A 12,030-nucleotide genomic window follows, 5' to 3' on the forward strand; every position below is an offset into this window, starting at 1 on the left:
GCCATTTTCTATATGCATTGTGCCACTTTGGAATCTGTTTTGAGGCACTAGAAGGAGTCCAAAATGTGTCCAAGTGTTCTTGTTGGAAAGCCTGTCCTGTCTACTTTCCAACCCAAGTGGAATTTCTGAATTTGGTGCTCATTTGCCCCTCCAAATCTTCATTCTCCCAATACTGCTTCCTGTGTGTCAAAATAGGGGTAGAGAGGTCATTTTTTGGGTGTTTTTGACCTCCTGGAGACTCAAATCATGCCCAAATTTCTTGTCCAAGCACCAATAGTCGTGATTTTGCATGTTGAATCCAAAAATGCAAGCCATTTCCAATTTAGAGCTCCCAATTCTAAGTGCCGGAGAAAAAACCTATGTTTTGACCAAAAAAAATACCATGTGACCAAAATTGCCCCAAATTTCTTGAAATTTGGTGTGGAGGTTCTCTATGAAGTGCTATGTTGTGCCAAAGAAGCTTCAACCAAGATTCGAAGCCGATCTTGCTCTTTTGCCTCTTTTGCTTCTTTTTTTTCTTTGCTCAATTTTGCCTTAAAGCTCTTTATTCGAGCCTTTGCACTCATATTTTGTGCCTTGTAATGGAAATCCATGTGTCTCAGTAAGGCATGGTACTTGTCGGCCTTGTCCAGCAGCCTCTCCAAGTGCATGTTAACTCTCTCGAGATTGGCCTCCCAGTCCTCATTGATCTCTTGCTCCAATGACATGAGCTCAACTCTTCTCCTTTGTGCAGCTTGGCGATGCTCAAGAATGTTTTGTAGCTCCATGGTCACTTGCTGATCCTGAAGCTATTTGTTCCTCTGCTCCAGATATTTCATGTTCCATTTGTCTCTTTCTAAATCAAGGGACAAGGCTTCAATCTCTGATTGCTACTCCTAGATGATCTCTCTAAGCTCTGCATTTGTCGGTTCTGTATCTGTCTCATCATCATGAAGGAGACCGAATTCGGCCTCTCGTTCACCTGAAGGCCCCTCATCATGCATTGGCTCCTTACTTCTGTGCTGTTCCTGTGTCGTCGATGCTGGAAGCAAGGCCCCTTCCACCCCGAGTGGAGATAACACTCGCTTTGCCGCTGCAAACAAAAGTCTACTGCCTCTCTGATAGGTGATGAATACTAGCATAGTAGCGGCCTCATTGCGCTCATACTGGTGAGAAGGACCACCTATCTCATGCTCTGCCTCTGATAATACCTGTGGAGTGCTGAAGAAGTCATCGGAGATGAAGTCCTCCCAAGCAATGCCCTGCAATCCCAACTGATGATCCACCAAAATCCGGATAAGAGCAAAGTGATAAACACTGTTAAGTTGTTGTTGAGGGGTCTTATGCTGCATGAAAGTGTTCATCCTCTCTATGTTCTTGCAAATGAAAAATGGGAGGTTCATCATCCACACCCTGGTAAAGTGCATGAGCAACCTGATGTGATAGGCATATAGATGAGAGAACCTCCCCTCACAGCTGAAGTACTTCATGATCAACCTCATGAGTGGAGCATACTCATTTCTCAAATATCGGAATGGAAAGACTCTTGTGAGCTGCCTCAAACAACTGGGCTTAATGTAAGGATCATAATGCTGCCTATCCACCTTTTTCTTCTTATGCCACTGTTCTCCAACATTTAGTATGCATGTTGCCACTGAGATAGTTTCGAGTGTCAATGTGAAGGTGACCCCGGCCAAGATAGACTGACCTCCATGGAGGTGAAGCAAAAAAAGACGGGCCAACTCATGATGAACTCTAACATTAGCCACCCTTTGACAAAATTCAAAACATGCTAGGTGCTGGAAACATGACATAGCAAGATGGCATGCCTGCAATTCAGTGAGGGTGTTTGGCTCATCCCTAACATGTTTTCCACTCTTGTGATGTCTCTTGGGAGCCTGTTCTTCCAGGGATGTATCACTTTGAGTCTCCACCTCATACTCTGATGAACCCTCACATGCCATGACTGCTGTTTATGTACTGTGCTTGGACTGCCCTTTGATGATGGTGAAACTAGGTGTTGTTGTGATATCTGCCACCAAGGGGAACAATGAAACAAAAGGGAGTATTAGGAGGGGAGTAATGTGATGGCAATAGGGGTTATGGGGAGAAGTTTGTTTAGGGATATATAGGGGGTTTGGGTATTTGGTAGGGTAGGTTTTTGGGGTTTTCACAAGGTAGGGTTTTGGGGTGTTTTTTTGAAAAACAAGAGGAGGGGAGAGTGTATAGGGTTTGGTAGTGTTTTAGGGTAGTGATAATGGGAAAAATGAGAAAGGGAGGATAGGGAAAAATGGTAGGTGAGGGAAAAATGGTGGGTGAAAATGGAAACTTGGCTTCAATACCACAAATATGCAACCCTAGCAACAATGGCCTTTGCCGTTTTCTTGTGGTTGACTTTATGAGTTTTGTTGCATTTCAAACATTGCCATAAATCGCCATATCATTTAGAAAATTTGAGGAACAAGTCACGTCATAAATCCTACCTGTCCATTTGAGGGGCTTCACAAAAATTTGGGGAAGTTTGGCATTGTTTTGGCACTTTGTCTGTGTGCGCCGTGCCCTGGGTGTGCGCCACGCTCGTTGGAAAAATATACTGAGGGCTAGCTCTGTGTGCGCCGCTCCCTCTATGTGCACCACGACCCTGTGTATATGCGTCGCGCCCTGAAAACCGCCTCCAACCTTGCTCCAAACACGAGCGATGCACACTCAAAGACTTTGCAATGTTTCCCTATGACTTGATTTGCACAATGACTTTGATTTTTTGGTGGAAACTTGTATATAAAGACTTGGAAGTCATAGTTTAAATTTTTGCTTCTTCAAAAACCCATTTTCTAATGTTATGTTTTGACACTTTTTCACTGACTTAAGGCAACACTAATTTTCACTTTCCCTTTGAAATTTTAGCTCAAATGATGAAATTTTTGGCACTCTTTGTAGGGATTGCATGACAGGACATTTGGCCAGGGAAACCATGTCTGCATCTAAAGAAATCAACTGACGAATTTTTTGAAAATTTTATCACCAATGACATTGTTTGACTTTTCTTCAAAACATAGTTTTGAAGAACAGTCGAAGTTTATCAATATGACGATGAAACTCTCTGAATCATTACTTTGTAAGGGCCCTACTCTGGCCTGCATGGCTTTACTAGACATATTTAAAGACCAAACTGATTAATCCCTAGACCCAATGATCGAAAATGACTTTGTCCATTAAAGGACCAGACCTTGACTGCCATGGACTTTGGTGATCATTGACAAAAGAGCTAAGCCAACAGGAGCCAGACATGAGGGGAAATGACTAGCATGACTTTTTCCGTCAGATTATGGCATGCTCCTAGCGGAATGCAGCTGGGTGAATGGAGCGGGACTCCTAAAAAATGAAATGCATAAAGAGTTTTAATCTCTGACTAGGACTAACCAGATCGACTCTAACAAGGCACACAAGAAACTGTCCAAGATTACTGTACCAGATTCAATAATGTCTACAATGCTATCCCTCAAAATCTCAAACCTCCTCCAGATTTGGCCTTGATCAAATTCCCTAATGCATTTGATTCTGATATGGCATACCAACTTAGGGAAAGATCTCCTCGAAACTTACAAGATATGCATAGTATAGCTGTCAGCATTGAGGCCAACCTGATATCTAAACGATCTAGGGCCAGAGCTTAAAGGAGGACACCTTTCAAAGAAGAACCTTCTAGCTTTGAACAAAAATTAGATGCTATAATTAAAGGAATGGACAGACTTGGAGATAGAGTAGAAAAAATCGAGAGAAAATCCACTTGGGATGCTCAACCAAGCAATACTGGAAGAAATCCGAATTCCAGGAAGAACCAAAATCCTAACACTGGAAAGATAGGGCCTGACCAAAATATTAGGCCCCCATTTCAAGAAAATTATGCTGAAGCCTCAACTTCTGATGAACTAACAGAAGACACTCAAATTAATCTGATGGGACGCAACAATGAACAACGAGTTTTCTTGACCCAAGAGGATCAAGAAGCTCATTCTTAAAAAATTCCAAACTCAGTCAGGTGAATCATTTGACTTTAGGGAGGGATATGATATAGCCATTTATGAAGTCCACAAACAATACAATCTAAGGAGCCGAAGAATAGATGTCCCTGAAAACAATAAACAGAAAGATACCAAGCAGCGTAACAAAGGTAAGGTCAGTACCCCCCTTCTACATATTCTTGCTAGAACAGATCCTAACCCAAATAATCCAAATTGTTTAAGACATATCAGAAAATCAGCCACAGAATAGACAACCTTCCTCTGCTATTCCTTCTAAAGGAAAAGTAGGAGATCCTCTAGAACTTGATTTAGAAACAACTTCAGCCCATAAATCCACTCTTGAAGAGAAGAGAAACGCAGAAAATTCAGCTGTCCAAAATACAAGAACTCAGACCGAAAAACCTTTCAACCTTGAGACAGAAGTATGCAAACTAAAGATAGCTATTCCATTGTCAGAGTTAGATAACATGATGTCTACAGTAGTCAAATTAGCAGATCCCTCAAAATTTCTGTGAATGAAGATTCATTAAATGTTTTTGATGACCAGCCCGAATTAATATTTGGCCTTGAAGTAAATGGAAAAACAATAGAAGGAGAAGTTCTTCCTTTCTATGTAGGTTTAAACATACATAATAAAATACTTCATAACGTCATGTTTGATTCTGGTGCTTCTCATAACTTAATGCCTAAATCTGTAATGGAGAAATTAGACCTTGACATCACCAGGCCATATAAAGACCTTTTCTCTTTTGATTCAAGTCAGGTCAAATGTTTAGGTTTAATCAAAGATTTATGTGTGTCACTAGTCCAATATCCTGCCAAAACCATCTTAATGGACATAGTAGTGGCCGATATTCCACCAAAGTATGGTATGTTATTGTCTAGATCTTGGGGTGCAAAGCTTCAAGGATCTCTATAGTTAGACATGTCTTACGCTACTATTTCAGTTTTTGGTCAACCCAAAAGACTATACAGAGAAACCTTAATGAAGTATGTAGTAAGTAGTTAAGGGAAACCTCAAAATTTCCCTATCTACTTAGTACATTCGGATATGGATTCTTTTATCCTTTACAATGCTAAAATTGATCCCCCACATGCAATAAAAATTCTAGCAGAGGAAACAAAAAAAATTGCAAATGAAAGGTCTAGTGTCTGAATCCAAGAAATTTCTAAAAATCATGAAACATCAGATAAACCAGAAGAAACTGAAAAACCAAATCTCCCTATTGAACAAATCCCTAAAACTCCATATACTAATTATGAGCATAAAATCCTTTCGTACTTAGAATTTGATGGTTCTGTGCACAATTTAGGAGCTGGAGTAGGAGCCTGGATGCACAATCTCGAAAACAATCATGCTGAAGGCCATGCCTATAGTTTAAACTTTAGGTGCACTAATAATATGGCTGAATATGAAGCTCTGTTTCCAGGTCTTAAACTGGTCAAGAAATTGGAAGCAACTAGAGTGTCAGTCCTAGGAGATTTTGATTTAATCATTCAACAGATAAAAGGGAAGTTCTTGAAAAATGATCCCAGCTTGAGAGAGTACAGAGGAACAACTATAGAGATCCTCAATACATTTCTAGAAACTTAGCTTGCCAAAATCCCAAGAAAACATAACTTGCAAACTCATAGCCTAGCAATGTTTGCCAATACCGGATATTTATTAAGAGGAAAAAGGTTGACGAGATTGTTGTTTGAGAAGGGAAGACTGCGAGCCCGTGAGCCCGCGCCTGCACCCCTGACCTAGGCTGCTGCCACCAGCTTCCCTCTGCGCGCCTGCGCCTGGCAGCCCTGCTGCTGGGCCGCTTCCCCTCCTGCACGCTCCCCTTTCCACCCTGGGGCCTCCTGCCCATTCATCGGGGGCCTGCGGCCCTTTCCCTCTGTTCTTGCTGGAGAACTGCGGCGCTGCAGTTCTCTCTTACAATGGATCCGCCAAACCATGAGAAGGATGATCTGGAAAAAATGTTTGCCTCTCTAACCAAAGAGACCTCCTCAGAAAAAATTCGCCCTACAGCCTCAAAGTTCATTAAGAAGCTTGATGAAATCCCAGAAGTTCCGCTCCCTCCCGCCCTACCGAGGAGAGCTGCAGTAGCTTTAGCAGATCGCGGCCTGGTGGGCCAGTTCACCGGGCTATGGCCATCACCCCGCACTGTCCAACGCTGGGTGGAAAGAAACTGGAACTCAATGGTCCAAGGAAAGATAGCAATAAGGTTTTGCGGGAGGGGCTTCTTCACCTTCCTCTTCGAAACAGTGGAAGATCGCAACCTTATCTTCAGAAACGGCCCATATTTCATGGACACAAGAGGCTTGTATCTTAACAGATGGACCCCTGACTTCGACCCTGAGATGGACGTTCCCAGTGCTGTCCCAGTCTGGGTCCGTCTCCCCCATCTGCCTCTTCACTGCTGGGGAGATGAATCGGTGAGAGCTATAGGAAACGCTGTGGGGAAATATATTGATAGATCGGAGCCAAAGGAGAATATGCATGCATGCGCCCGGATATGTGTAGAAGTGGACCTGGGGAAAGGACTACCGGAAGCGATCAAACTTAGGGTGGATCAGTGGACGCACATCCAACAAGTGGACTACGAACAGCTGCCGTTTAAATGTAAGGTATGTCATGAATATGGCCATTTTGCTAATAGATGCAGCAAAAATAAACCAATAGAGTCTGAAAATGCAGAAGCACCGGAAGAACCATGGGAAAAAGTCAAGAGAAAGAAGTCAAATCCACCCCCGGGAAACCCCTCCAAAACCTCCCATGAAACCCCTGCCTCCCCTTCCCACCCCTCCGGATCTGGCCCACCTATTCCCTCCTCCTCCAACCCTTTCGAATCCCTTTCAGCCGAGGATCCCCCATCCCCCCCCTCTTCGCCGAGAGGCCTTACAATACCTCCTTCCTCTCCTCCCCCATCCTCCCCTCCCCCAACTGTTGAAAGAATCCTAACAAGGAACAAGACAAAGGAAATTATCCCGTCCACCGACCCACCCAGAAAAGTAGGCCGGAAGTCAAACAAAGAGATAAGAGATGAGAATGCAGCAAAGGAAATGGCCACAGGGACCCAACAGCCGATGGATACCTTTCTAGATAAGACCAAAGGAAGCGGGGAGAAGATGAAGGAGAAAAGCGGACCACACAACAAACATAGTAAATGATGAAGCTGGTCTCTTGGAATTGTAGGGGGATGGGCTCCTCCCTAAAAATCAATGCAGTCCGAGATCTCATCAAATCGGAACACCCAGACTTCCTACTTCTTCAGGAGACCAAAATCAGTGAACAGGACTTCCAAAACATTGTAAAGAGAAACAGAAGCTTTGAAGGAAAAGGGCTGAGCGCAGTAGGTGCCTCAGGTGGATTAGGAACCATATGGGATAAAAATAAATGGAAGCTTAAAGACAGCAAGCAAAACAAATGGTGGCTAAGAACAGATATGCAATATATATCCAATAATGAAGAATTCACAATATACAATGTCTATGCTCCTCCCCATTACAGAGACAAAGCCTCTTGCTGGGATTCAATCTCCATGGATTTAACGAGCGCACAAGATAGAAACATCTTCCTGGGTGGAGACTTGAATTTAATAAGAAACATAGATGAGAAGATGGGGGGAAATTTTTTTGCAGATCCCTCTAGGGAAGCTTTGGAGAAAATCATCCAAACTCACAGCTTGGTTGATGTTCCCCCACAGAATGGGCGTTTTACCTGGTCGAACAAGAGAACTGGTAGAAACAACATCAAAGAGAGGCTGGACCGCATACTGGTTCAAGAGAGCATCGTAGTCAACTTTTCAAGGATCCAGAGCACTATAATTCAAGGTTATTTCTCAGACCATAAACCTGTTGCCTTGCACCTAGTTAAAGGAGAAAACATGGGACCATTACCTTTTAAATACAACAGAGAATGGGAAAGGAATGAAGATTTCATGAATCTGGTTAAAGAGAATTGGGCAATAGAAATTGTTGGCTCCCCACATTACATATGGGAAACGAAAATCAAAGTTCTACGGGCAGCTATCAAACAATGGGCAAGAAACTTCGCAACTGAAGGGGAAAAAAGGAAAATCGAGCTTCAAGAGAAACTGACAGAGTGGAATCAAGAAAAAGAGAAGGGCCAAGACACAGCAGAAGACTTAAGGACGGAAACCAAATTACACATGGAGCTGTATAATCAGAACCGCGTAGAGGAGGAAGAGCTGAGACAAAAATCGAGATGCCTTTGGCTCAATTCAGGAGACAAGAACACTTCGTTCTTTCACAACAGTATCAAGCTAAGGAGAGCAGGGAACAATATTGGTAAAATTACAAGGGAAGGCAGAGTCCTAACAGAACAATGGGAAATCAAGGAAGCAGCTACCAGCCATTTTCAAAACCTCCTATCTGCTGACCCCCAATACACGGAAAACCCGGATTTTCTAAATATAATAGAGAGTAAAATCACAGAAGAACAGAATGGAGAACTAGATAAGGAAGTCACGCAGGAAGAAATTGAAAGAACCATCCTAAGTATGCCTTTGGATAAGGCACCAGGCCCTGATGGACTCACAGTGGCCTTCTACAAAACCCACTGGGAAGTAATTAGGAAAGATTACATAAGAATGGCCAAAAACTTCTTCAAAAAATGCAAGATGGGCAGCAGTATTAAGGCCTCTCATTTAGCACTTATCCCCAAAGAATCGAATCCCCAATCCTTTGACAGATTCCGCCCAATCTCCTTATGTAATGTATCATACAAAATCATCACAAAAATCTTGGCGCAAAGGTTAAAAAATGTCCTTCCCTCTCTCATATCGGAAAATCAAGGGGGTTTTGTCCCTAATCGCCACATAACGGATAATGTCATTCTCATACAGGAGGCAATTCACAGCAGTTTATCCAGGCAGGAGAGGGGTATGATCATCAAGTTGGACATGGCGAACGCTTTCGACCGGGTAAATCACTCTTTTCTCAGGGCAGTCCTTCTGAAATTTGGCATCTCAGAGTTTTTCACAAGTAGGGTAATGGAATGCATTTCCCAAAACTGGACAGCTCCCCTCATTAATGGAAGGCCCTGCACTGCCTTCAAGAGCTCAAGAGGACTGAGGCAGGGTTGCCCTTTATCGCCCTTCCTTTACATCATAGTGGCTGAAACCCTCAGCTTGCACCTAGAGAACAAGCGCAAATTAAAAGAAATTACAGGGGTGGATATAACCAGAGGAACCAAAGGAATAAATCACTCCCTTTTTGCAGATGACACATTACTAATAGGGGGAGCCTCCAGCCTTATGGCACGAAGGTTCAAAAGAATCCTGGATCTTTTCCTTCAAGCTTCAGGAGGCAAATTAAATAACAACAAGTGTATGATATATACCTGGAATGTGCCAAGGAATATAATTCAGAGAATATCCACAATAATGGACATCCCTGCCCAGGGAAACTAGACCCACTTCACATACTTAGGGCTCCCCTTAGCCAAAGAAACAATAAAAGCGGAGATATGGGTGAAAATAATAGAGAAAATGAGAGGGAAACTTCAGAATTGGGGAGCGCATTGGCTAAATCTGGCTGGCATAACCATTCTAGTAAAGGCCATCCTTTCAGCCCTTCCAATCTACCAATTTGTTACCACCCTAGCTCCGGCAGGCATCCATAAGCACATGGAGTTGATCATCAGAAGTTTCCTATGGCAAGGTGGTAAGCAAGACACAAAAAAGTTCAGCTTGGTGAAGTGGGACAAGGTCACCCTACCTCTAGAAAAAGGAGGGCTTGGAATCAAAATACCAAGGATTGCAAACATGGCTCTGGGTGGCAAACTGGTTTGGAGAATTCTCAACGAGAAAGGCACATGGTGGACAGAGGTAATCAGGAGGAAATACTTAAATGGAAGCAAAAGCAACATCCTTGCAGGAAATATTGTCGAAAGACAATGCACCCCTGTTTGGAAATTGATCAAAAAGACACTTCCCTACTTTACTTCAAACATTTCAAAAGCCCCGGGGAATGGCAAGGATATCAACATATGGGAGGACAAGATAATGGGCTCGGAACCAAGGGCAGCTCGCATCGACTTCAGGCCTCTCCAACGGTGGATGACAGAGGCAAAGATCAAAACTCTTCATGACATTTCCCTCTGGGATCAGGACCTTTGGTCTGGCTGGAGACCTCTCCCCCTCCCAGACGACCTGAAGTTCCTTTGGGAAGAACTCAAGATGTCTCTAACTGGTTCTGCCCCTACCAACAGAATGGAGGAAGACAACTTTGTCTGGAACCCTAGTGGGAGCAAATACACGGTAAGAGAAGGCTACAAAGTTCTGCAAAACACCTCAACAATCAACAATTGGCCTCTCCAGAGGGCTGTTTGGAGAACCGAGTGTATTCCAAAGGTAAGGCTCTTTAATTGGACCCTTATGCACTGTAAAATTCTCACAGCTGAGAACCTTAGGAAGAAAGGCATTCAAGGCCCTTCAATTTGCTATATGTGTAAGAATGCAGAAGAAAGCATAAACCATCTCTTCATTGACTGCCCCTTTGCTAAAGCTTGCTGGAAAATTATCACAGAACCCCTGAGCATCAATGCCCTCCCCAGTCAGATCACTACCCTTCAGAAGCAATGGGGAAATAATCTCCCGGACTCTGGCAAATGTAAAGGTCTAGTCAAAAGGATATGGAGAAGCATCCCCGCTAACCTCTGCTGGCAAATTTGGTTGGCCAGAAATAAGTATATCTTCAAGGGTAAACAACCAAGCATCTCCAGCATCCTCGCCAAAACGATTGCTCTAATTACCGAGACCATTGAGGCAAATGGCAACTACCGGGAAGAAGGGGAACAATCGGACACAAGAGTCAAAGAGTAGATCAGCAAGTTCAAATCAGGGAGAGGACATCAGAAGAAAGGGAATACAGTGAGGAGGAACATGGACTGGAAATTAAGAGGAACTAAAGAAGAAGTCAAAAGCTGGATCCATAGCCAAAATCGCCCTACTCTCCACTTTGATGGGGCCTCAAAGAACAACCCAGGTCAAGCGGGAGCAGGGGGAGTAATCAAAGATTGTCAGGGGAAGACCATAGTCACCTTCGAATGGGGGTTGGGCAACATGACAAATAACAGGGCGGAGGCCTACAGCCTTCTTCTTGGGACCTCCATGGCCAAGAGCTACGGTCTGAGAAATCTACTAATTCTAGGAGATTCTGCAATCATCATTGCAGCCTTGACCACAGGGAAGGAATTCAGACAAACAGCTTTAAACAACATCAAAGCTAGGATTATGGGAAATATCAGGTCCCTCGGCAATGTCACTTTCAAACACATTCTCAGAACAAACAATGAGGAGGCAGACAATCAAGCAAAAAAGGCTTCAAGTAGGAAAATATGTGAAGTTAAGGAGAATGACAGAATATACAGGAAAGATATTCCCTAAGCGGGCTTCCCCCGATAACCCCTCCAAAAATCGCAGCCACCTCAGGTATATTCTTCCTCGCTTTAGGCCCAGCATCCCCTCCTGTACTACCAGGTACTATCGAAATCCTAAGGGTCCTCAATATCTGAACTCCATCATTGACCCATATCCCTTCGGGATTCTCCACCTGACCAGCGCAGTCTCTTTCAGGGTCTGGGATTGTGATTTACCTCCCCGCACAAGCCAAGCCTGCAGCCTTATCAAATCAGTTGACCACCCTCCTCCCAAGAACAGATCCCCTAGGTGCGGATCCAAGCAAATGTGGCTCCTTCAGATCATTATATATGGCAGTGGGGCTTCAAGCAATAGCACAGATCAGTTCTCCTGTCCGCAGCTCGACTCCGGCAACAGAAGGCGTACCGTGGAAGAATTCATTTCTCTCCAGGAAGAAGAGACTCCCAAGGCGCTCTTGGTAAACTTAGCTACTCTCTTTGCTGGTTTTCACTCGCTAATCTCTCTGTTTATGCAGTGCTGCAGTGACTCAGACATATCCCTGAAGATCTCCCCCGGCCCTCTGAGATTATCGCACTTCTCCCTTCGATTTCAGCAGTCCATCGCCCTCCTCTTCATCTCATCCAGCTCCTGTATTC

General features: G+C 43.8%; 1 protein-coding gene across 1 annotated transcript; it reads left to right on the top strand.

The window, feature by feature from the left end:
- Positions 1 to 10,897: 10,897 nt before the first annotated feature.
- On the top strand, positions 10,898 to 11,401 carry LOC149154384 (uncharacterized). The gene has a single exon (XM_089444131.1). The coding sequence runs from the start codon at positions 10,898 to 10,900 to the stop codon at positions 11,399 to 11,401; it is 504 nt and encodes a 167-aa protein (XP_089300257.1).
- The last annotated feature ends 629 nt before the right edge of the window (positions 11,402 to 12,030 follow it).

This window comes from Pinus tabuliformis, chromosome 9 (genome assembly GCF_031772625.1).
Source record: "Pinus tabuliformis cultivar Carrire ecotype Pingquan chromosome 9, CPIR1, whole genome shotgun sequence".
Lineage (NCBI taxonomy): Eukaryota > Viridiplantae > Streptophyta > Pinopsida > Pinales > Pinaceae > Pinus > Pinus tabuliformis.